Source organism: Mytilus trossulus, chromosome 10, assembly GCF_036588685.1.
Source record: "Mytilus trossulus isolate FHL-02 chromosome 10, PNRI_Mtr1.1.1.hap1, whole genome shotgun sequence".
Lineage (NCBI taxonomy): Eukaryota > Metazoa > Mollusca > Bivalvia > Mytilida > Mytilidae > Mytilus > Mytilus trossulus.
This window is the reverse complement of record NC_086382.1, coordinates 2,990,714-3,018,450: the sequence shown is the minus strand read 5'-3', so window position 1 is coordinate 3,018,450 and position 27,737 is coordinate 2,990,714. Positions and strand designations below refer to the sequence as shown.

General features: G+C 31.4%; 1 protein-coding gene across 1 annotated transcript; it reads right to left on the bottom strand.

Annotated features, from left to right (window-relative positions):
• LOC134686730 (protein GDAP2 homolog) lies at window positions 1-27,737 on the bottom strand. Its single transcript, XM_063546437.1, has 12 exons — window positions 27,275-27,737; window positions 25,271-25,413; window positions 24,256-24,409; window positions 23,838-23,926; window positions 23,370-23,446; window positions 16,630-16,792; window positions 12,169-12,352; window positions 8,972-9,125; window positions 7,565-7,704; window positions 6,378-6,432; window positions 5,907-6,050; window positions 1-2,386 (listed from the first exon to the last, which is right to left on the bottom strand). Exons 1-12 carry the CDS (start codon window positions 27,439-27,441, stop codon window positions 2,330-2,332), a joined length of 1,527 nt encoding a protein of 508 aa, XP_063402507.1. The 5' UTR covers window positions 27,442-27,737; the 3' UTR covers window positions 1-2,329.

Below are 27,737 nucleotides of genomic sequence, written 5' to 3'. Positions count from 1 at the left end.
CTTGTTTCAATATTTTAATTTGTGACAAATTTGTTCATAACAAATTAAAAAAAATCTGGTATATGTTTTATGTAACAAAATTTACATACAAAATATTTCACAGATGTTAAAGAAGGAGGTACGATAATTAAGAGCCTTTATTTGGCCCCTTAAATTGTAAAAATAGTTAACTTATTCAAGCCTTTCAAAATTTGGTTAATTTTATTGATAAATAAACAGGTTATTATAATCTGAAAACAAAAAGGTTACTTGTAATGTCACTATGACATCAATGTCATAAACATGAAGAAAATTATATATATTTGACAAAAAAAAATCATTTCTGATATAATCTTGGTTAAAATATTTATGAGCTTGACTGTAAATTTGTTTTAAAACATATTATAATCATTGTAAAACACATTTCAAAGCAACATCTTCTTGGGAAAAGCTGCTGCTCATAACTTTAAATCAATGACAACACAAAGTTATACTTCAGCTTTTGGTGTTTTGCACTAAAATGCAAGTTTAAAGCCCTAAAGCTAATATGTAAGACAAACTAAAATAAAATATTAAAACTGATGTCAGACTAAAGTTTAATATGAACATTTAAAGGATTTATAATACTTTTGATTTTGGAATTTAAGGGGGCAGAAAAAGTGTCTTTATCATACCTTTTCCTTTATAAAAAAAAAATTACCATTAATTAAATCCCACCATGAATAAATTATAAACAACACAAGTCATTTTCACAGTTTAACAAAATAGTTTACTATGAATCCCATATGGTGACAACAACAATTCAAAATTTTGTACCGAGACACAGTCGCACTTATAAAGCAATATAAATATATCTAAATATTTTCTACTTTCCTTTCATATATTGCGGCCTCTCTAACTTTTAGATATCCATACATGTATTATTCAAAGTATAAAGCATAACATTTTAATTCAATATGAATTCTATAAAAAAAACCACACATCTGTACTAAGAAAATAAAAAAATATATTCAACTCCATTGTAAAAGAAATTGACATATTCATATGGTATATAGAAAAAAAATCACATATATATGAGGATAGGAATGCCCTTTAGGGTCAAGCCTATGTTTTTTACTACCTTTAGTGTGAATTTGTGAAATGAGACTTTTTTTGTCATCATTTTTCTAATCTCATTTTGAAGCTACTGTTAGTGTCAAATGGAGTAAAACGTTAATCGTTATCATTAGTTTAACAAATATTACCGTCATTCGTCTTGTGGTACCATACCTCATTCTTGTCCTCATATAAAGTTCATATGATATTTAGAAAAAAATCTATACAGCAATACAGAATACAAAAATACGTTTATTATAAATAAATAACCTGTTTATACATCAACCCACTCAATCATCAGATTTTCTTCTTTCAATCTTCAAGTTGGTACATTTATCATACATTAACAAAAAAACAATTACATTTATATATTTAAAGTTGTTATTCAAGATTTTCAATGAGTTGCAAATTATTATTATAAAAATATCTTTATGAATAAATCAAACAAAAATAAATAAATCTATTGAATTATTTCAAATTTGTATCTTCAAAAAATGATTAAGTTTGGCTTATCAGACTAGAAACTGTGTTAACGTTACTATGTGTCCTTTTATTCTAGCTATAATACTGATCAGAATATGATTTTATTTTGTTGTCATCAAATCAACAACTATACACATATAAAATATCACTTGTAAATACTTTTTTTTATAACTTTTATATAATTCTTTTACATACATGTATGTATTGCCTAATACATAATCTCAATGACAGTTTTGTGTCACTCTATGGTTACATCAAACAAAAGACTCTACCATTGAAATTAGCTGTATATGCACTAGGCCATTGACTAGAAGGCTATATGTATTATAATTATGTGGCCAATAAGTGGGGGATCAGAAATTTGAAAATTTATTTTCCAAAGTTGGAAAATTTCAATCTCACTCTCAAGTGACTGGTTGTCGGCAGATTTCTATCGATATCTGAAGAGTTAACTTACAACATCACACTCAGTAAAACTGAAACTCAAGGTCAACCAAGAGTAAAGAGGAAAGAAAATTTGCAAAGAAGCAATAACTATAAACATTGAAGGTTGAAAATTACCCTATTTCTTACAAATATGCTAAATAAAGGATCATCATATGTAATATCACAGATATTAAAAAATCTCTCAAAAATATTGAAGTCAAAATGTACTAATATACTCCAAAAAATAATATAACAGTTTGCTTTCTATCTTAGTCAAGCCAAAATGTACTTATATACTCCAAAACAATATAACAGTGTGCTTTCTATCTAAGTCTAAAAGCTTTCGTCACAGTCCAGCCGCTTCTTCTTGCTCAGGCGGAACATAATATCTAAATCCGTTAATCTGTGAAAATATAATTAAAATTTGTACTATTGAAATGTTAGTTCAAAGATGATGTGCTATTTCCTTTAAGAATAAATTTTATTAAACCGACCAACTTGTTTTATTTATTTGATTATGTTAAAAAAAAAAATTCAAATACCCCCCACACTCATCACAGTGTACAAGCGGACAGTGACACAAAACGGAAGTTGCTGATCTGTCCGACGGCGATCGGCTCGTTGTTTTTCAAAAAAATATAGAATATCAACACAAAGTGTCCCATAATGGATTGTTCAGCAGCTCAAGGTAAGTGAATAACTACAATGATGTATTTCTGACCATTTAAAGCTTATTTTATGCTTTTAGCATCAACCGTCTTTTTAAAATAACTCCTGATCATGAAGAGGGGTCAAAATTTTGCGATTTTTCGAGTCATAAATCTTAACAAAACTCCGAAAATTCAAACATTTTCAAGATTTTTAATCGATACATAGTTGAATAATCATATTCCGCATACACACACAAAAGTTTGGTTCATTTTTTTTTATTGTATTGTCACAATTGAATCTTTTCTATTCAAAGTGTACTGTCCGCCTCGTTGCCACCGTATGTTTTCATACTGTCCGATTCGTTGGTCATATTCATGATCGATATCTTAAGCAAAAGTAAGATTGAAACATGCAATTTATCCACATTTAAACTTTATTCAACACAGATACTGTCTATGATTATATATGGAAAATATTTATAGATTATATATTCAGCTTGGATCTCGTGTCAATTAAAGGGGGACATTGGTCTCTCTTCCAGAACCTTTACTCATGTCTGCTGCTCGTATTCATCGTTTGCGGACCTTGTTGTTAGATTCTCTACCGATATAATATTCTAATAAATGCATGGTGAATTCAGTACACATGTTCCCTATGACATGATCTTTCTAATTTAATGCAAAATTAGAGTTTTGATCCAATTTTACGGCCTAATGAACATAGAAAACGATAGTGCGAGTGGGGCATCCGTGTACTATGGTCACATTCTTGTTTAAAAGTTATTTTAAAACAACAGTAGATGATAGTGAGTGATGCAGCGCACTTAAGAACATCAAATAAATAATGTTTTGCTTATATTTTCAGATATACATGATGAGTACTAGTAATCCTTATAGTTGTACAACATGCTTGTTTTCGTGCAAAATATTTTCCGAAATAATAGACCACAATATAATTCGCCATCCGGAACAAACACTTAAAATAAAGGTTTATATTCAAAATAAATGCATTCTTCAGACGAAAAACTTTTGTGTTATACCAAACCAACTACAAAAGGATGGTTATTACATACATAGTGACAATTATAATATAATATAAAATATAATTCAGGAGCGGATCCAGAAATTGTTAAGAGAGAATTCATACCCAGATGAAAGATTAAAAAAAAAGTAACTAGGGTTCCCAACCCCGGACCCCCGACCGCCTGGATCCGCAACTGCCTAAGCGATTACAAATACATGTATTAAGTAACGTGAATGTATTCATATTAATTTATTTAATCGATGATTTGTACATATAAGAATTGAATAATAACTCATACAGAATAAATGCAAGTTATGATAAAAAATTTAACAAGAAAGGCTTCACCGCATACTTCATGTTAAATGTGTGTATATAAGTATTCTTACCTCTACTAAGGCAATAGGAAAACAAACTCATGGACCATTCAAGTACACCGTAACTTTTCAATTGATTCTTTTTGACTTGAATTCCAAGCCATGAGATTTGTTTGATTATTGGTGAAATAAGACGCAAACTGGGTGTAAAAAACTATTGTTTTGATTTTCTGTGTCAAACGTTTATAAATATAAAAAAGAAGATTTGGTGTAATTGCCAATGAGACAACTCTAAACAAGAGAACAAATTAAATGACACAGAAATGAACAACTATAGGTCACCGTACGGCCTTCAACAATGAGCAAAGCCCATACCGCATAGTCAGCTATAAAAGGCCTAGAAATAACTTTTGTTGCATGGTTGTATTTTTCATGAAAAGTTATTACCCCTATTTATGTTTTTAAGTGATAAAAATAACAATGTTCCACATGAATGTATGAATAAATATACCATAAAAATCACCTACGTGCCCCATTTTCCTAAAACAAACTAGAGAAACGTATATTAAATTTTCATGTGCATGCATTAACAATGCTTTTTATATGTAATAATCAGTAACATTTTATAAATGTTGATATTTCCTAGGAAATCGGTCATGAATGTGGATAAATTGCATGTTTCAATCTTACTTTTGCTTAAGATATCGATCATGAATATGACCAACGAATCGGACAGTATGAAAACATACGGTGGCAACGAGGCGGACAGTACACTTTGAATAGAAAAGATTCAATTGTGACAATATAATAAAAAAAAAATGAACCAAACTTTTGTGTGTGTATGCGGAATATGATTATTCAACTATGTATCGATTAAAAATCTTGAAAATGTTTGAATTTTCGGAGTTTTGTTAAGATTTATGACTCGAAAAATCGCAAAATTTTGACCCCTCTTCATGATCAGGAGTTATTTTAAAATGACGGTTGTTGCTAAATGCATAAAATAAGCTTTAAATGGTCAAAAATACATCATTGTAGTTATTCACTTACCTTGAGCTGCTGAACAATCCATTATGGGACACTTTGTGTTGATATTCTATATTTTTTTGAAAAACAACGAGCCGATCGCCGTCGGACAGATCAGCAACTTCCGTTTTGTGTCACTGTCCGCTTGTACACTGTGATCATTGATTATTACTTTGAATATTAGAATGGACATGCAACCCATCTTCAAAACAATTCCATCCCTTTTTGTCAGATTCACTTTTCATTTTCATGGAAATTTTAGATAAAATATAACATTTTGGTCTCAAAAATTAAGAAGCTATAATCTTTAACTTCACAGGAAAATGTGATAAACATCAATGTTTTAGCATTATAATGTTTTCAGTTAGCAAATATTTATAAATGATGTCATTTTTGTTTTTCGTTTGTTGTTTTGTACATATATCAGGCGGTTAGCTTTCTAATTTGAATTTGACATTTTATATTGTCAGGGCCTTCTATAGCTTGGCTTCTCAAACCTTTTTTGATTCACTGATGAATATTTTGTAGATGAAACATGGGTCTGCCATAAACACTAAATTATAATCCTGGTATCTATAATGAGCTTAGCTATGGGGTATAAGTTTTGCTCATTGTTAAAGGCTGTATGGCAACCTATAGTTTCTACCATTTACATCATTTGTCTTATATACAATTATACCTCATCTAAGTATTTTATACTAAATGTCCTTTTCTTTCCCTCGAAGGTCAGGTTCAAGTTATTATTAAAGTTTATGTGATAAGATTTCAAAATTTGTTATTGAAAAAATTCCCATATTAACAAAGGACAGATGGTATGACTCATTTGGTAAAATCATACAAACAGGAAATCCATTGGATGTAATAAATATGTAGCTAATTTTCTAAGACGAAATAGAGTTCAGTACAAACCTCAGTGTCATAGTTTATAACAAATGATGGTACATCAAGTTGATCAGGAGAAATTGTACCATACAAATACTGAACACCTTTCAGGTTATATACTTTATTTTTGAGATCTGACGCTGTGAAAGTTGTGAAATACCATGTTGTCAGCTGTAAACATAAATCAGAAGAATGTAAGAATAAAAAAATTGACTGTTATACATGTTTCTAAAATTTTGACTAAATCAAAATATTAAAAAAGTTTTTCTTTAACATGTTTAAGTTTGTGGAAGAGTTTAATCATTGAATCATCCAGTGCTTTTTTTTTGTTAATTAAACCATAAGTTGACCATCGTGAAAATAACTAGATACCACAGATTTTTTATAAAATCCTCATAAATTATAATTTTCAAATATGAATAACAAAATCATGATAAAATTATGGTATTTTTTTTATTTTATCATAGTAAATTTAAATTCTATTTCTTAAAACTATACCTTTGACCACCATGTTGGATGAACCACGTAAAAAGCTTTTAAATTCTTTTTATATCTGTAAAAGAGAATATAACAACAGTTTTTGGAAATTCTTTTGTTCTTGTGATTTAAAAATAAGAGTCCACTGTTTATCCCTGGACAATGGATTGTAAACACAGGGCCCCATGTGTATACTTCCCTGGGTTATACAAGGTGAATTATATTCAGGTGATTTTCAATAAATGTATTTCAAGTCTTAAAATTTATTTTGTTTAAATAAGAAAATAAGGTATGGTAACCACTTAACTTTTCTTTCTTGGTCTAAATTTTCTAGGATATAACTATACAAGTATGAGGGAGTTAGAACACCTGATCCCTTAAAATCTAAAGGATTCCTCTCTTGACACAACATGACTGTTAAATGACAAATATTGGCCAAGTTCATTCAGGAGTTGAAAATGCTGAAATTAATAATTCACTTTTAAACAAGAATGTGTCCCCAGTACACGAATGCCCCACTCGCAATATTATTTTCTATGTTCAGTGGACCGTGACATTAGGGTAAAAACTCTAATTTGGCATTAAAATTAGAAAGATCATATCATAGGGAACATGTGTACTAAGTTTGAAGTCGGTTGGACTTCAACTTCATCAAAAACTACCTTGACCAAAAACTTTAACCTGAAGCAGGACAAACGAACGGACGAACGGACGCACAGACCAGAAAACATAATGCCCCTCTACTATCGTAGGTGGGGCATAAAAATAAAGAATAAATGAGTTTTTGTTGCGCAAAAAACAGGATTTTCTGGATTTCAGTCAGTATAAAATATCATTTATTGTTCTTTTATAATCAATTAACTGAAAGGCTTGAAATTTGAACTGCCTCTAAAAATTGATAACCTTGGTTAGGTAAAAAATTTAGTCTAGCATTGACCCACCACCTGCAGACAGCTCAAAGAGTTATTGCAAGTGTTTATTAATCCCTAGACATTATTGCTATTGCCCTAAGATTTAATATTGCTAAATATTCATACACCCCACATAACTCTTATAGCTATATAGACTACCAAAATGGAAAGGGACAATTTCTATACCCTGCAGCACTTTCTCAAGTTAAGTTCCAACAAATGTCCTAAAGCCAAGTACAAACTATGATGAACTTCAATAAGGTTGAGAAATTCAATACTATTGTCAAATAAACTTACTTTTCATCCAGTACACAATATGCGTTTTTGAGATAATTCATGGTTGGATGATTTTCTGCCGTAGACTGAGTGTGAAAATAAACAACAACATAATCTTTTTCAGCAATCGGCTCTAACACTCGTATCAAATAGAGGAATGCCTGAAAATAGAAAATACATTGTCTTACCCTGCTTGGACAACTGTACTCTGTAACTTTAAAAAAAAAAAAAAAGTTAAATTGTGGAACTGTGATTTTTTTCACGAAAATAATTTGCCCAAAAATGGATAAAAATTGATGAAAAATTGGAAAATCATCAAAATTAAGTACTTTCAACAGTCAGGGGCATTACTTAAACAAGTATTTTTTTTTTAGTTACTTGTATAGGTAATTTTTGTTTTGAAAAATTATAAAATAACTCAATAGAGTTATGTTAAATTTCAATAGAAGCATGGACTAAATGTAGTTTTAACGAAGTTTTACAGTATTTTATATCATAAAATGAAGAATTTATTAGATTTAAGAGGAGTATAGAGATTAAGGGTTACTTTAAAAATAATGACAAAAATATTACTTGAATAAGTTATTTTATACATCTTTGAAATAATTAGTAATAACACTTATTTAAGGAACATATGTAATTGTTTTGGGTTACAAATTATAAATAACTTCAAGTCTTAATTAATTCACAAGTTTCTATCTATTAATATCTGTCTAGCTTCAAGATTTTTGAGGAAAATGATTTTTTAATAGTCCCAAGAGACCAATCTTTGACCCAAAAGCATCGATATGAAAGATAAGTGCGTCAGAAAGGCAATTAGTGTTTCAGAAAGATTAGATTTCATATTTCATGGGAAAAATAACAAGATGACTGCGAAAATTTGTTAAAGCTAGTATTAAAAATATGTATAGTTGACCCCTATAAAATTAATATTTATAAAAGTTACTTATATAAGTTATATTCAAAATAGCCTCGTTTTCAACATTACTTGTATGGGTAATTTTAAATATTACTTGTTTAAGTAATTCCCCTGACTGTTCAAAGGGCCATATGAAAAAAAGAAGCACACCACCATATCATTTTTTTCTTCCCCAATTATTTTTTTTCAGTCATATAAACCTCAAAATCAGGTTTAGAAAAAAAGTTTAAATCCAGAAATTTTTGGCTCCTCAGAGCTGTACATCCCTAAAGCACCCAATAGGGTCAAAATATCAATTCCATTCAAGAACAGAAACTCTTACATGCAAGTTGTTATTAAATGACATTCTGATGCTGTTGTGTTGTCTATTGTAAATTTCCAAATTTCTTATTTCTTATATTTATAAATTTGAGGGGGCGAGGGGTTAGGTTTTTGAAAAAGTGTACCCTTGTGGAAATCATCTATTGCACACTGAGTTTTATATGACTTCCTTAAAAATTAATTCTAACCTTGTCTAAGTCTACAGTATTAACAGGAAATAATTTCCCCACAAAAACTATGACTGGTCTCCCAAACTTATCAGTACCAGTCCTGTATAAACACTTTAGTGCGGCAATGTCTGTTAAATCTTCAGTCTTAGCTCGCTTTAGGTATCTCTCATACCTGGAAGTAAAAATTAGCATAGTTTATTCTTGCAAGTGTTTGTTCTTTCAAAAGTCTGAAAAGTACCAGGACACACATGATAAGTACAGATATAATTGGTGTACATTTATGGAAGCATTTCAATATTGACGTAAAACTCATCATAGATACAAGGCTTAAATGTTTTTACCCCAGACACATTTTTCTTCTACAAAAGACTCATCAGTAAAGAAAACTAGAGGCTCTAAAGAGCCTGTGTCGCTCACCTTGGTCTATGTGCACATTAAACAAAGGACACAAATGGATTCATGACAAAATTGTATTTTGGTGATGGTGATGTGTTTGAAGTTCTTACTTTACTGAACGATTTTGCTTCTTACAATTATATCTATCATGAACTTTGCCCATTAGTAACAGAGAACTATATTTGGTAAAAATTTACATAAATTTACCAAATTAATGAAAATTGTTAAAAATTGACTATAAAGGGCAATAACTCCTAAAGGGGTCAACTGACCATTTCGGTCATGTTGACTTATTTGTTAATCTTACTTTGATGAACATTATTGCTGTTTACAGTTTATCTCTATCTATAATAATATTCAAGATAATAACCAAAAACAGCAAAATTTCCTTAAAATTACTAATTCAGGGGCAGCAACCCAACAAAGGGTTGTCTGATTCGTCTGAAAATTTCAGGGCAGATAGATCTTGACCTGATAAACATTTTTACCCCTTGTCAGATTTGCTCTAAATGCTTTGGTTTTTGAGTTATAAGCCAAAAACTGCATTTTACCCCTATGTTCTATTTTTAGCCGTGGCGGCCATCTTGGTTGGTTGACCGGGTCACGCCACACATTTTTTAAACTAGATACCCCAATGATGATTGTGGCCAAGTTTGGTTTGATTTGGCCCAGTAGTTTCAGAGGAGAAGATTTTTGTAAAAGTTAACGACGACGGACGACGACGACGGACGCCAAGTGATTAGAAAAGCTCACTTGGCCCTTCGGGCCAGGTGAGCTAAAAACAGGCAAATATGTATTTTTTTGAAGAGCATTGGAGAACCAAGTTCCAAAAATATTTTGCGAAATACAGCTTAGGTAATATTTCCCTAGGTTTAAAATTCCTTAGTACATGTATTTCGAAAAATTAAAAGTTTGGTAAACAGTTTTTATACGACCGCAAATTTTGAATGGTTTTCGCACCATAGCGTTAGTATAAGTAAATAGAAATCTATGAAATTTAAACACAAGGTTTATGACTATAAAAGGAAGGTTGGTATTGATTTTGGGAGTTTTGGTCCCAACAGTTAAGGAAAAAGGGGCCCAAAGGGTCCAAAATTAAACTTTGTTTGATTTCATCAAAATTGAATGATTGGGGTTCTTTAATATGCCGAATCTAACTGTGAATGTAGATTCTTAATTTTTGGTCCCGTTTTCAAATTGGTCTACATTAAGGTCCAAAGGGTCCAAAATTAAACTTAGTTTGATTTTAACAAAAATTGAAACCTTGGGGTTCTTTGATATGCTGAATCTAAAAATGTACTTAGATTTTTGATTATTGGCCCAGTTTTCAAGTTGGCCCAAATCGAGGTCCAAAATTAAACATTGTTTGATTTCATCAAAAATTGAATAATTGGGGTTCTTTGATATGCCAAATCTAACTGTGTATGTAGATTCTTAATTTTTGGTCCAGTTTTAAAATTGGTCTAAATTAAAGTGCAAAGGGTCCAAAATTTAACTAAGTTTGATTTTAACAAAAATTAAATTCTTGGGCCTCTTTGATATGCTGAATCTAAACATGTACTTAGATTTTTGATTATGGGCCCAGTTTTCAAGTTGGTCCAAATCAGGATCTAAAATTATTATATTAGTATTGTGCAATAGCAAGTCTTTTCAATTGCACAGTATTGTGCAATGGCAAGAAATATCTAATTTCACAATATTGTGAAATAGCAAATTTTTTTTTAATTAAGAGTTATCTTTCTTTGTCCAGTATAGTAAGCAAAAATATCTGCAAGAAATTTTTTTAATTGGAGTTATCTTTCTTTGTCCAGAATCAACTTAAATCTTTGTTATATACAATATACAATGTATATTCACTTTTTACTACCAACTGATAAATTTAAATAATCTTTACCATTCAGTGATAACAAGCAGTTTTTTTTTACATCTTAATATTTTATGATGTATTTAAATGAGTAGTAATTGTTGCAAACTCCACTAGAATATTTTAATTGAAATTAGTTTTGGAATAAGGGAAAGGGGGATGTGATTAAAAAATTGGGTTCAATTTTTCTCATTTGAAATTTCATAAATAAAAAGAAAATTTCTTCAAACATTTTTTTGAGAGCAGTGGCGGATCCAGAGGGGGGGTTCCAGGGGTTCGCACCCCCCCTTTATTTTGGTCGATCAATGCATTTGTATCGGGACATATGTTTTGCACCCCCCCTTTGCCCTGGGATAGCACCCCCCCTTTGGAAAATTCCTGCATCTGCCCCTGGAGAGGATTAATATTCAACAGCATAGTGAATTGCTCTAAGAGAAAACAAAAATTTTAAATTCATTTGAATACATTCATTCTGTGTCAGAAACCTATGCTGTGTCAACTATTTAATCACAATCCAAATTTAGAGCGGAATCCAGCTTGAATGTTGTGTCCATACTTGCCCCAACCGTTCAGGGTTCAACCTCTGCGGTCGTATAAAGCTACGCCCTGCGGAGCATCTGGTTAATAATTATGACTGTATCAATGATAATTCATTTCAATACAAAATGCTGTCTAGAAGGCTGATGATTATGACCTTAAAATCTTAACAATAATGATTTTGAACACTTATTATAAAAAAATAAGTAACAGAACAACAACAGGGGCTGAAGTCATAAAACTTTGCTCAGAGCACAAAAATCATGCTCGAAACATGAAATCTAACATTTTGATTGGTTGATTTTTGAGTATGAGTACAAAAAACTGACTCGAAAGTTTTATGACCGCAAGGCCAGATCTCATTGCCGATCATACCACATCTTCTTTTCATATGTAGAAACCTTAAGAATAAACATACCTCCTTTTATTGTCCTGTACCCTCTGTTCATCTGTTGTTTTACCATACATATGTGTCTTTTTATGAGTGTCAGGATTTTCTTCCATCTTAGCAAATGGATGCCTACCAACCTCAACAATAGTAGAAGTTGCAAATTCTTTGTTTAAATCTACTGTTTCTTCAAACCCGTCTAGAGAACTTTTCCCTGAAAGAAGTAACACAAATATCTATAATAAATTCGACTAAATGATTGATTGTTGTTTGTTTAATATACAGTGCCAAATATCAACTGCAAATTCCAGACAATAAAGAACATGGACGCTGTTAAAAAATGTGATCAGTCTTATTTGAGTGCTATCCTTACAGAAAGAGAAAAAGTCAAATTTGTGCACAATGTCTTATTTCTAAATAAGAAATCTGTGCAGGCTGGTAAATTAATATATAGCCTGCTTAACCTTGTTATTAAAGGTTGTTAGTTTAGGCTTATCTATAATTTTGATTGATTACCCCTTGTGTGACTGATTCCCTGCTGATTCTTACTCAAAGCTACCAGTGTAGATTTATCAACAATTCTGATTGGATGCCATGGTAGGTTTTTATTGTTTATTCATAGTTCTAATTGGATGACAGGGTATTTTTTTATGGTTTATGTACATTGTAAAGCTTTGATTTGTCATTCCAGTATGACTGACACTCTGTTCATAATTTATGTACTTACTCATGGCTTATCTATTAATTATGATTGGCTGCTATGGTAGGTTTAATAGTTTATCCATAGTTTTGATAGGTTACACCATGTGTGACTGATACCCTGCTGAAATTTACTCATGGCTGCAAGTGTGGGTTTATCCGAAGCTTTGATAGGTAACTATATAGCTATTTTTTTAGTGTTTTAATGACACTTTTGGAATATTTTCCTCTGCAGCCAGTTTTTATTGGTGGAGGAAGCTGGAGTGCTCAGAGAACCAGATGCTCCGCAGGGCGTAGCTTTATACGACCGCAGAGGTTGAACCCTGAAAGGTTGGGGCAAGTATGGACACAACATTCAAGCTGGATTCCGCTCTAAATTTGGATTGTGATTAAATAGTTGACACAGCATAGGTTTCTGACACAGAATGAATGTATTCAAATGAACTTAAAATTTTTGTTTTCTCTTAGAGCAATTCACTATGCTGTTGAATATTAATCCTCTCAAAAAAATGTTTGAAGAAATTTTCTTTTTATTTATGAAATTTCAAATGAGAAAAATTGAACCCAATTTTTTAATCACATCCCCCTTTCCCTTATTCCAAAACTAATTTCAATTAAAATATTCTAATGGAGTTTGCAACAATTACTACTCATTTAAATACATCATAAAATATTAAGATGTAAAAAAACTGCTTGTTATCACTGAATGGTAAAGATTATTTAAATTTATCAGTTGGTAGTAAAAAGTGAATATACATTGTATATTGTATATAACAAAGATTAAAGTTGATTCTGGACAAAGAAAGATAACTCCAATTAAAAAAATTTCTTGCAGATATTTCTTGCTTACTATACTGGACAAAGAAAGATAACTCTTACTTAAAAAAAAATTTGCTATTTCACAATGTTGTGAAATTAGATATTTCTTGCCATTGCACAATACTGTGCAATTGAAAAGACTTGCTATTGCACAATACTCAATATAATAATTTTAGATCCTAATTTGGACCAACTTGAAAACTGGGCCCATAATCAAAAATCTATAAGTACATGTTTAGATTCAGCATATCAAAGAGGCCCAAGAATTTAATTTTTGTTAAAATCAAACTTAGTTTAATTTTGGACCCTTTGCACTTTAATTTAGACCAATTTTAAAACTGGACCAAAAATTAAGAATCAACATACACAGTTAGATTTGACATATCAAAGAACCCCAATTATTCAATTTTTGATGAAATCAAACAATGTTTAATTTTGGACCTCGATTTGGGCCAACTTGAAAACTGGGCCAATAATCAAAAATCTAAGTACATTTTTAGATTCAGCATATCAAAGAACCCAAAGGTTTCAATTTTTGTTAAAATCAAACTAAGTTTAATTTTGGACCCTTTGGACCTTAATGTAGACCAATTTGAAAACGGGACCAAAAATTAAGAATCTACATACACAGTTAGATTCGGCATATTAAAGAACCCCAATTATTCAATTTTGATGAAATCAAACAAAATTTAATTTTGGACCCTTTGGGCCCCTTTTTCCTTAACTGTTGGGACCAAAACTCCCAAAATCAATACCAACCTTCCTTTAATAGTCATAAACCTTGTGTATAAATTTCATAGATTTCTATTTACTTATACTAACGCTATGGTGCGAAAACCAAGAAAAATGCTTATTTGGGTCCCTTTTTGGCCCCTAATTCCTAAACTGTTGGGACCGAAACTCCCAAAATCAATACCAACCTTCCTTTTGTGGTCATAAACATTGTGTTTAAATTTCATTGATTTCTATTTACTTTAACTAAAGTTATTGTGCGAAAACCAAGAATAATGCTTATTTGGGCCCTTTTTTGGCCCCTAATTCCTAAACTGTTGAAACCAAAACTCCCAAAATCAATCCCAACCTTTCTTTTGTGGTCATAAACCTTGTGTCAAAATTTCATAGATTTCTATTAACTTAAACTAAAGTTATAGTGCGAAAACCAAGAAAATGCTTATTTGGGCCCTTTTTGGCCCCTAATTCCTAAAATGTTGGGACCAAAACTCCCAAAATCAATACCAGCCTTCCTTTTATGGTCATAAACCTTGTGTTAAAATTTCATAGATTTCTATTCACTTTTACTAAAGTTAGAGTGCGAAAACTAAAAGTATTCGGACGACGACGACGACGACGACGCCAACGTGATAGCAATATATGACGAAAATTTTTTCAAAATTTGCGGTCGTATAAAAACCAAAACCACAGACCTTTGTTAGACAACAAGAGACTCTCAAGAGCCTGAATCCATCACCTTAATTTTTTTGGTTAAATCTCTCATCAATGATTATTTTGGATTTTCAATTTATTTAAATGTTCTTTGAATCGTCCTATTTTCTTCAAAAGCAAAAAAAAAATAAAAATTCTCCTATGTTCTATTTTAGCCATAGGAGCTATGTTTCTTGACATACAAGGAAATAAAATATAAAATTTATACTAGATACTCTGAAACTCATTTAGCCTAAGTTTGGCTGAAATTGATACAGCAGTTTCAAAAGAGAAGATTTTTTAAAGTAAGTCAACCTGATGAAAAATTGTGAAAAAAGTCTTTAAAAGGCCATTACTCCTTAAGGGGTCAATTGACAATTTTGGTCAAATTGACTTATTTGTAGATCTTACTTTGCTTAACATTTTTGCTATTAACAGTTTATCTGTATCTATAATAATATTCAAGATAATAACCCAAAACTGCAAAATTTCTTTAAAATCATCAATTCAGGGGCATTATACCTGAAAAACCAGTTACCCAATTCGGCTGAAAATTTCAGGTCAGGTAGACCTTGACCTAATTAATACTTTAACTTCTTGTCTTATTTGCTCTAAATGCTGGAGTTTTTGAGATATAAGCCAAAAACTGCATTTTACCCTGTGTTCTATTTTTAGCCATGACGGCCATGTTTTTTGACGAAATAGAAAATAAAACACAAAGTTTATTTTATACACCCTACTGATCATTCAGTTGAAGTTTGGTTGAATTTGGTTGAGTAGGTTTAGAGGAGAAGATTTTTTAAAGTTAGCAAATATGATGAACAAATTGTGAAAAATTGTCATTAAAGGACAATAACCCCTTAAGGGGTCAATTGACAATTTTGATCATATTAACTTATTTGTAGATCTTACTTTGCTGATCATTTTTGCTGTTTACAGTTTATCTTTATCTATAATAATATTCAAGATAATGACCAAAATCTGCAAAATTTCCTTAAAATTACCAATTAAGTGGCAGCAACCCAACAATGGGTTGTTTGATTCATCTGAAAATTTCAGGGCTGATAGATCTTGACCTAATGAACATTTTTACCCCCATGTTAGATTTGCTCTAAATGCTTTCTTTTTTGAGATATAAGCCAAAAACTGCATTTGACCCCTATGTTCTATTTTTAGCAATTGCGACCATGTTTGTTGATAGATCAAAACTTCGGATACAATTTATAAACTAGATACCCTAAGGAACATTCAGTTAAAGTTTGGAAGTATTTGGCCTTGTAGTTTCAGAGTAGAAGATTCTTAAAATAGTTTACGACGACAGATGACGGACGACGACGGACACCCAGTGATGGCATAAGCTCACTTTGCCCTTCGGGCCAGGTAAGCTAAAAATGACAATCCTAGTCATTTAAGATCAGAGTCATTGCACCCACACTGACTAGTGATAACAGTAGTAGAACTACTTAAACCACTTGGCCACCAAAGCCTGTATAAAGCTTTGATTTTAATCATTTTATACAACCAAATGACTGATACCCTGTTCAAACTTACTCATGGCTGCCAGTGTAGGTTTATCCATAATTCTAATCTGTCTCTCTGGTATAACTGGTTCTCCATCCTCATTCCCTATATCTAGGGGCAATTCTGTTACTGCTATTTTTTCCTCAGTTTCATTTCGAGGAAAATACAAGGGTAAAATTTTCAAATAGGCATCCTGGTAAAAAATAAATAATAAAACAAGAGGCTCTCACGAGCCTGAATCGCTCACCTTAATTCTTTTGGTTAAATCATTATTTTGGCTTTTCAATTTTTTAAATGTTTTTTGGATAGTCCTACTTTCTTCAAAAGCAAAAAAAAAATCATTTTCTACTATGTTCTATTTTAGCCATAGGAGCTATGTTTCTTTACATACAAGGAAATAAAATATAAAATTTATACTAGATACTCTGAAACTCATTCAGCCTAAGTTTGGCTGAAATTGATACAGCAGTTTCAAAGGAGAAGATTTTTTAAAGTAAGTAAACATGATGAACAAATTGTGAAAAAAGTCTTTAAAGGGCAATAACTCCTTAAGGGGTTAATTGACAATTTTGGTCAAATTGACTTATTTGTAGATCTTTGAACATTATTGCTGTTTACAGTTTATCTCTATCTATAATAATATTCAAGATAATAACCAAAAACAGCAAAATTTCCTTTAAATTATCAATTCAGGAGCAGCAACCCAACAACAGAATATCTGATTCATCTGAAAATTTCAGGGCAGATAGATCTTGACCTGATAAACAATTTTACCCCATGTCAGATTTGCTCTAAATGCTTTGGTTTTTGAGTTATAAGCCAAAAACTGCATTTGACCCCTATGTTCTATTTTTAGCAATGGCGACCATGTTTGTTGATAGATCAAAACTTCAGATACAATTTATAAACTAGATACCCTAAGGAACATTCAGTTAAAGTTTGGAAGTATTTGGCCCAGTAGTTTCAGAGGAGAACATTTTTGTAAAAGATTACTAAGGTTTATGAAAAATGGTAAAAAATTGACTATAAAGGGCAATAACTCCTAAAGGGGTCAACTGACCATTTCGATCATGTTGACTTATTTGTAGATCTTACTTTGCTGAACATTATTGCTGTTTACAGTTTATCTCTATCTATAATAATATTCAAGATAATAACCAAAAACAGCAAAATTTCCTTAAAATTACCAATTCAGGGGCAGCAACCCAACAACAGAATATCTGATTCATCTAAAAATTTCAGGGCAGATAGATGTTGACCTGATAAAAAATATTACCCCTTGTCAGATTTGCTCTAAATGTTTTGGTTTTTGAGTTATAAGCCAAAAACTGCATTTGACCCCTATGTTCTATTTTTAGCAATGGCGACCATGTTTGTTGATAGATCAAAACTTCGGATACAATTTATAAACTAGATACCCTAAGGAACATTCAGTTAAAGTTTGGAAGTATTTGGCCCAGTAGTTTCAGAGGATAAGATTCTTACGACGACGGACGACGACAGACGACGGACGCCAATTGATGGCATAAGCTCACTTGGCCCTTCGGGCCAGGTGAGCTAAAAAATTTAACAAAAAAATTGCAAATATAGTGAGCAATAGAAAATTTGTGTCATTTTGGAAATTGTACTAATTTTTCTTTACAATAGCATTCATAAACCAGATGCTCCACAGGGCGTAGCTTTAGACGACCGCAGAGGTTGAACCCTGAACGGTTGGGGCAAGTATGGACACAACATTCAAGCTGGATTCAGCTCTAAATTTGGATTGTGATTAAATAGTTGACACAGCATAGGTTTCTGACACAGAATGAATGTGTTCTAATGAACTTAAAATTTTTGTTTTCTCTTAGAGCAATTCACTATGCTGTTGAATATTAATCCTCTCAAAAAATGTTTGAAGAAATTTTCTTTTTATTTATGAAATTTCAAATGAGAAAAATTGAACCCAATTTTTTTAATCACATCCCCCTTTCCCTTATTCCAAAACTAATCTCAATTAAAATTTCTAATGGAGTTTGCAACAATAACTACTCATTTAAATACATCATAAAGTATTAAGATGTAAAAAAACTGCTTGTTATCACTGAATGGTAAAGATTATTTTAATTTATCAGTTATTAGTAAAAAGTGAATATACATTGTATATTGTATATAACAAAGATTTAAGTTGATTCTGGACAAAGAAAGATAACTCCAATTAAAAAAAAATCTTGCTATTGCAAAATATTGTGCAATTATATATTTCTTGCTTACTATTCTGGACAAAGAAAGATAACTCTAATTAAAAAAAAAATTGCTATTTCACAATATTGTGCAATTAGATATTTCTTGCCATTGCGCAATACTGTGCAATTGAAAAGACTTGCTATTGCACAATACCTAATATAATAATTTTAGATCCTGATTTGGAACAACTTGAAAACTGGGCCCATAATCAATAATCTAAGTACATGTTTGGATTCAGCATATCAAAGAACCCCAAGATTTCAATTTTTGTTAAAATCAAACTAAGTTTAATTTTGGACCATTTGGACTTTAATGTAGACCAATTTGAAAACAGGACCAAAAATGAAGAATCTACATACACAGTTAGATTTGGCATATCAAAGAACCCCATTTATTCAATTTTTGATGAAATCAAACAAAGTTTAATTATGGACTCCGATTTGAACCAACTTAAAAACTGGGCCAATAATCAAGAATCTAAGTACATTTTTAGATTCAGCATATAAAAGAACCCAACCGATTCATTTTTTGTCAAAATCAAACTAAGTTTAATTTTGGACCCTTTGGACCTTAATGTAGACCAATTTCAAAACGGGACCAAAAGTTAAGAATCTACATACACAGTTAGATTCGGCATATCAAAGAACCCCAATTATTCAATTTTCCTTTTATGGTCATAAACCTTGGCCTTGTGTTTAAATTTCATAGATTTCTATTTACTTATACTAATGTTATGGTGCGAAAACCAAGAAAAATGCTTATTTGGGTCCCTTTTTGGCCCCTAATTCCTAAACTGTTGGGACCTAAACTCCCAAAATGTATACCAACCTTCCTTTTGTGGTCATAAACATTGTGTTTAAATTTCATTGATTTCTATTTACTTAAACTAAAGTTATTGTGCGAAAACCAAGCATAATGCTTATTTGGGCCCTTTTTTGGCCCCCAATTCCTAAACTGTTGAAACCAAAACTCCCAAAATCAATCCCAACCTTTCTTTTGTGTTCATAAACCTTGTGTCAAAATTTCATAGATTTCTATTAACTTAAACTAAAGTTATAGTGCGAAAACCAAGAAAATGCTTATTTGGACCCTTTTTGGCCCCTAATTCCTAAAATGTTGGGACCAAAACTCCAAAAATCAATACCAACCTTTCTTTTGTGGTCATAAACCTTGTGTTAAAATTTCATAGATTTCTATTCACTTTTACTAAAGTTAGAGTGCGAAAACTAAAAGTATTTGGACGATGACGATGACGACGCAGACGACGACGCCAAGTTGATAGCAATATACGACGAAAATTTTTTCAAATTTTGCGGTCGTATAAAAAGGTTTTTTTTACATTAAAATTAATAATTCAAGAACAATCAAAATACTTCCATATAGTAATTTTTCATATACATGTATATCATATATGCACATACATTGATAAATTATTAAATGACCTACTACATATACACATGAACCCCCTACTTTAAAGTCTGTTATACAATTAAACCGGCAAAGCTCATTCTAAAGAAACTATATCTGTTAGTTATATGTAAATAAATGCATATCAACAAAGTAAATGCAGAGTTGTTCCCTTTGTTTACTTTTCTACCTACAGTACGCCCAAGGAGTTTGTAATCCCAAACTCCATACTCCGATATTTTTGCTGGTGTAACACCAGGAAACTCCGACATCCCTCCCAAAATTCTCGGAGAAATTTGGGAGTATTCCCTCCGACTTCCGCGTAAATCCGCTACCTTTTGTTTATTGTATTAGCGACATCTCTCCCAGTCTGGTGTGACGCGGTGTGACACCAGGTAATTAATTGCCCTAATCCGTCTGATCTATGCCGGCACGTGACAGTCAAGGTATGTGAGATTTCTAATGTAATTAAACAATTGTATTTCCTGTCTATTGATTATCAGGTTATATCTGATTGCTTGAAAGAAATGAAAGATTAAAATAAAAAGCAAAACGTTGTTGTTAATTCTTTCAATTACACTGTACATTTTAATCAATTTTTTAAACAACTATATTTGATTTTGACTTCCGTTTTTTTATCAGTAAATAAATATTTAATTTACTAAAAGAGATATAATTGTGCAACAATAAACGGAGACTAACGCTGAATAAATGAGGGCAGTTTAAAGAAAAATTACACGTCTCAAAATTTTTATACTACAAGTAAAAAAGAAAATATTATTCACTATATGTTATGCTAATAATTCTACGCCATTTCCATTTTACGATTACAAAATAAAAGTTTTAAAATCCAAAACGTTGTTGTTAATGCTTTCAATTGTATTAAGTTTTATAAAAAAAATCTATACTTGATTATGACCTCGTTTTTTTTTTAATTTATCGGTAATTGATATAACTTACGAAAAGAGACATACTTGCGTGAAAATAAACGGAAACTAACGCTGAAGGTATAAAATGTGAGCAGTGAGTTTAAAGAAAATTACGTGTCTTAAAACTTGTATATGCAAGTAAAAAAGAAAATACTATTCACCATTCGTTATGCTTAATAAGTCTACGGCATTTTCTCTTCACGATTAACATTACTTTATGATATATATAATACATTTCGGCTACAACAGGAATACATCTATAGCTGCATCAACTCGTCGTTGCATAATATTCATTTACGCACAATGAATGTAAACTTTTGTGTTGTATTTAGAACAGTGATCTTTTAATATTTTTAAAACAATTAATTGCCGTGGGAAGACGACACGCATCTCAGTGATCAACAGTGCGTGGTTTAACTTGAACTTGACCTCGCTCACAATATTGAATGCTAAAAATAGTGACATTAATTTTGTCCACGAGATTTTTATTTGGCGGGAAATAGTATCATGTAACAGTAAACTCAGGTGACCTTTCTGGATAACCGTGGGAAAATTCATTGAATCGAAGGTTTAAACTTGCTTTGTAATGATTGACATTTGTGTGCGTTAAGATTGAGGCTCTAGAAGGTCCTTTTGCAATTGATTAACCGGATTCTAAATTTTATTCCTTTTCTGAATAAACGAACATCAGCCTTTTATTTATACGTTTCTCAGTCAACAGAGGACATAAACCTGGACATTATTTATACTTCCATAGTCAACACTATACATTAATGGTAGATGAAAACAGGATGCATGTCGTTCAGTTCCTGATGGGCGTTGGTAGAGAACTTCTGTGAAAATGTGTCGATCGTAAAAATCCGATCCACATTTTTTTTACATATTTCTTTCTTGTACGATATAATTTCATTTTAATATTCTATAGTATAAATTGTTGAAATACTTCTTTTTATATTTCGCCGAGGACTTTTAACGAGCAGTAAAATACGGATTGCGCCAATCCAATTTTATTTTAAATAATAAAAGATCAATAACAGATCATAACAGATAAAAAACACGTGATTTTATTTCTTCATATATTTAAATAAGGTTGTGATTATTGTGTTGTGTCTGGGCGGGGAATTATCTCAGTATTTATGAATATAGGGCTGCCACATTGCATACAAAACTATTTGTCACTTTACAGTTTCTTTTTTAAATTCAAATATTTCAAGTCGGTAATCTACCGAGGTAGTGGAACATAATATTTTACATTTCAAAATAAATTGAAAGTAACAGAGTTCACTTGTTGGTCCGATAAATTAACTCTAGGGTTTGATTTAGATTGGACAAATTACCGTAAAAACATCATTTTGTTTTAAGCCAGTTGATATTAATTATATAATATTGAACTATTAATGAACCGGATATTGCTCACTGAGTAGGCCTTAAAAGGTTCTAATTGTGGTAAAATCATCTTTGATGAAACTTTGTTGAAAAAACAAAAATTATGAACTGATCGGACTATAATGAAAATACTGAATAAGTATTTTATTCGTATTTTTATACGTTTTTACGTTTCATTTCATATGACAATGACATGGGCATCATAAGAATAATTATCTTATTTTAAATAAAAATGTCACACTTTTATCTGACAATGAATGGACATTTAAATAACGTATTTTAAAGCACACAGGTGCAATCAAGATCGATTAAATGTACAAAGGTAATAAATCTGGCTAATCCGATTATGTTGTCACGCGTCATTAATTTTCAGTTCATCCGATGGGCAATAAACCAATTAACAGCCACGCGGTGTTGGGAGAGAATCTTTGGAGGAAATTGGGAGTAGAATCCGTGATTCGCGGTGTCACACCGCTACACTCGGAAATCGGTGATAAAAGTTCGCGATTACAAACTCTCTGGGCGTACTGTAGGTAATTGATAAAAAAATAGTTTGTTTTCTCTTGTATTTGACCTATGCAGGGAAGTAGCTGCAAGATTAGGATTTTTGATTTCTGAAATCAATAGAAAACTTGCAGTGTTTGTATGTGTCAGGCTGCCTTCAAAATTTGTAATATATTAAATCAATTACCAATTAAACACTGATTACAATATAATAAATATGTCAATTCTCCAATTCTGGTAAGTCAACATTTGTATGGTATTTTTTTCTTTTATCTTTTTCTTTTAATTCAAATTCTGTATTTTAATTCTTTTACTTACAATTGACTCTTCATTACAACAAAATATAATTGTCTCTATGTCATCTCCATATTTCTCTAAGAATCTTCTTATTGTTCCTTCAATAACAAACAGAAATATTTTCTTATTACCACTTTCAAGTTTCAAAGTTATGCCCCTTTATAATACATTCTTGAAATCTTTTTATGCCTTATATATGCATTATTATCTGATTTTGCTAATCATTTCAAAATGTTTTGTAAGCAGCTAAGTACTATCCCTTTCACAGCTATGCACTATTTCATTTCTAGAATCCTAAATTGAATTTGTAGGATTATAATTGAATTCTGGAAATTGGAATTGAAGTAATAATAATGGGGAACGGGAGGCACATTCCTGATGCATTCAGTCTGATACTTACTAAAAGCTGTGCTCTTTCTTTAACAGGGTAACTTCTTTTTGTTGAGGGGAGGGGGAGGCATATCCTTAATGGACCAGTCTGATACTTACTAATAGCTAGATGTGCTCCTTCTTTAACAGGGTAACTTCTTTTTGTTGAATGTATTGGGTACAGCGCTACAGACTTTATAGAATTCTCTCTGTAAAAATGAAAACACTATTGATCATAATTTTTAAATGTAGTTTTTCTTAAACCATCAAGTTTCTTACATCTTAACCAAGACAAAGCATTTACACAAAAAGATGCTGTATCTAAATCTTAATAATTTTATCTGTTTGATTAAAAGTATATGGACATATTGCATATATTTACATTAATTTTTTGCCTCTGTTTTTACTGCATAAATTGAAGATTTTGTGTTCTAACAACTTCAAGATTTCAAATGAATAAAAATCAAGAAGCATTGAAAATGTTATAACATCTTAGAAATACTCAATAGTTGAAACAAAACAATAACATTCTATATACCTGACCAATTGCATGACATTTCTGTAACAACTAAAGAGGGCGCTCTCAGCAGCAGTGATATATTTTACATTATAGCGAGGTCCAACAGTGTGTAAGACATATCGGGCAAGAAGTTTGTGGCCTTTGGTTAACTTAGCTTCTCCTGTTTTACATACTGAAAAATAAATACTGTATTACCATCTTAGTTTATGAATACTGTGATATTCATGTGTATATGATAATTATTTTTTTTAGAAATGATAATGCTTAAGCTGGAATCTACTTTGAATGCACCAAACATATACCATAATTCATCAAAGACACAAGGCCTACAATCTGCAATTTCAAAAGGACATTTAGTCTACATTACACTCATCAGTGGCACTCAGATCAATACAGCAAGAAGGCCAAATCAAAACCCCGAAGTCCCCTTCCCCATTAACCCAATTTACAGGCAACTTTAAAATAAAATGTCAAAGCTTTTGAAAACTACTACTTCTTTTGTTTCAGTTAAAAATGGTTAATTTCTTTGAAATTGGAAGATGATCAGCATGATCACAGAGCTTGGAAAAAAATAGCAACAAATTTTGAAAGAATTTTTATGATCTGACTTTTTACCAAATGTTCTTAATTTTTTCGGTATTGCTAATATCATCTGAGTTCATGTTAAGCCTGGAAATAGCAAATAAACATGTCCTGCCTTTTTACAGTACTTTCTTCACATTGTCTGAGTTTATGGCTGTTATTTGGATGGAGAATTGTCTCATTGGCACTCACACCACATCTTCCTATATCTATTGGCATAATATGTCCCCACTTTCTACACAACTTACTGTTGAAATTATTCTTAATCTTATCGAGAGGCATGTACAAGTTCATTCCCTTCCTTGGATAAGAAAATACTTGTTTTTAATCTCATCTGAGTTCATGAATTTTGTGGTACATGTAACAATATGTCCTAACTTTTAACAGTATTTAAGTATAACAAATTTAAACAAACCATGTCCTGACTTTTTAGAGTAAACAATGTACTTACCTCTCACATTATTTCTAATTTCATCTACAAGTTCCTGTCCAGCCTTGGCATACAATGTCTCTGTTTCTATACTTTTATCATTCAGTTTCTCATTTGTAGAGTGAACAAGAGCATGTACATCTAATGTTGTTACGTCACCACACCTACAAAATTACAAAATAAGAGTGCCATTTGCTTAATTCATCCTTCAAAATTCTGTATGTGCCTGTCCTAAATGATTAAAATCAGAAGCCTGTAATTCAATTAGACTGTTGGTTTTCCCGTTTGAATGGTTTTACACTAGTAATTTTGGGGGCCGTTATACATGTAGCTTGTTGTTCAGTGTGAGCCAAGGCGCTGTGTTGAAGGCCCTACATTGACCTATAATTGTTTAATTTACTTTAATTGTTATTTGGATGGAGAGTTGTCTCATTGGCACTTACATCACATCTTCCTACATTTTTGTACATGTTGTACATGCATATCTATTTGTTCTTTGTTGCCTTTTAAAAAGATTAGACCCTTGGTTTTCCTGTTTGAATGGTTTTACAGTAGTAATTTTTGGGGCCCTTTATAGTTTACTGTTTGGTGTGACTGTTAGCCAAGGCTCTGTGTTGAAGGCAGTACCTTGACTTATAATGATTTACTTTTATAAATTGTGATTTGAATGGAGAGTTTTCTCACTGGCACTCATCAGCTCATACCATTTTCTTATACAGTCAAACCTGATTAAACCGGACCCTGAATAAACCGGATTCCTGTCCATTCCGGCCGAAAATAAAAGTCCCATATTTTTCCATACAAAGTCTTTGTTAAAATACCCTTTGTAAACCGGACCTTGTGTATTTCGAATTCCGGTCTAATTATGAAGTCCCAATACTCTTAATTACATTAATTATTACCTGTCAAAACCGGTTTGTCTAATAAATTTCAATGATCGATATGCAATTAAAACATAATTGATTATCAATTAGTCAGGTGTCAAACTGTGAACCTACATTCGTTGTAGTAGTGAGCTGTATTATTTATTAAAACATTATAAACAAGTAAACGAAAAAACACACCGAATATAATTCGGATTGAACTTACGTTTTAACTTGGATAAACAAATTAAAATCGCGGAGTAAGAAATTCACATCGTGATTTCGAAATCATGGGTTCCCTGTTGTGAACCCCTAAACAAATGACCTTGATAATGAAAAATACCCGGATGACAACAATCAATGGATATTGTACACTATACAACAACGTTTCGAAAGTGATGAAATTACGTTTGATAATAATCTGGCTTTTTAATCGGCCATTCCAACATTTCAAATTATTGATCATGGGAATAAAACGAAACTCTCGTCTCACAATCCAAACAACGCGAGCATTATGATGCAAATGCAAACAATGAAAACGAAGTGAAAGTATTTTAATTTATCAGATATAATTTATGATCAGAGAAAACTTTTACATGCAAAATGTCGGACGTCTCAAGTCATAAACTTCCGGTCAAAACGGAAACCTGAATAAACCGGCTCACTGTCTAAACCGGCCCTTTTTCATAGTCCCGTAGCCGGCCGGTTTATACAGGTTTTACTGTATTTATATATTTAGTTTTGTTTATTGCTTTGTACATACATGTGTGTTGTATATATAAATCAGACCTTTCAGTTTTCTTGTTGGAATTGTTTGAATCATTGAAATTACATCTACCTTAAAACAGGAGTTGGTTACAAAAAAAAAAAAATTAAGACTAAGATTGATCATAATATTAAGTCATGAACAATTCATCAGTATGTAACTTACGACAAATCTTAGTTCAAAGTTTTTTTGGTGAAACTGACTCCTGAATTGTTCATTACTTACAAACAAAAATCAAGCTCGAAACATGAAATCCAGCAATTTGATTGGTTGATTTTCAAATCTGAGTACAAAAATCATGCTCGAAAGTTTTATGACCGTTAACGTTAGACACTATAAAAGATTACACCCAAAATATTGATTTCACCCATCATGCCCATAGCATCAATTACATACCATAAAATAATTTTAGCGTTTAAGTCATTTCTCCAAGGAAAAGGATGAAAATCTTCAGAGTTATTATCATTTTCTCTTGTTTCTAACAAAGCTGTAAGGTTCCATCGAGTGAGATCTTCTATTTGCACAACTGTAGGTCGTGTTCCTAAAGGATCTACATCTTCCATTGTTACACCGAACTAAGTCCTCAATTAAAGTGTAAAGCAAATGTCAACAATTCAATCACATTGCACAAAATGCCAGTCACGAATTTAAACCATGTGAGTTAAGTCAGTTAAGACCTTTTCAGGTGACATGAACTTGTTGACTTAATTTTGTTTTGGCATTTAATGATTGTTTAAAGAATTCATAAAACATACACGCTGAAATGTTTGTAAATTAACGGGTCCTTAAGCTCATTTAATTATCAGCAAATATTATTAAATTATAAGCCTGATAATTCTAAAATGAAGGAAGTTTGATT

What these genes read in the sequence shown, in the direction of transcription:
- LOC134686730 (XM_063546437.1), bottom strand. Translation starts at nt 27,441, where the DNA reads ATGGAAGATGTAGATCCTTTAGGAACACGACCTACAGTTGTGCAAATA. An exon ending in ACCTACACTGGCAGCCATGA is followed by an intron (nt 12,353 to 16,629) that starts GTAAGTTTGAAC and finishes TACTTCTTTCAG; the next exon opens with GGAAAAGTTCTCTAGACGGG. An exon ending in TTATAAACTATGACACTGAG is followed by an intron (nt 2,387 to 5,906) that starts GTTTGTACTGAA and finishes ATATTTTCACAG; the next exon opens with ATTAACGGATTTAGATATTA.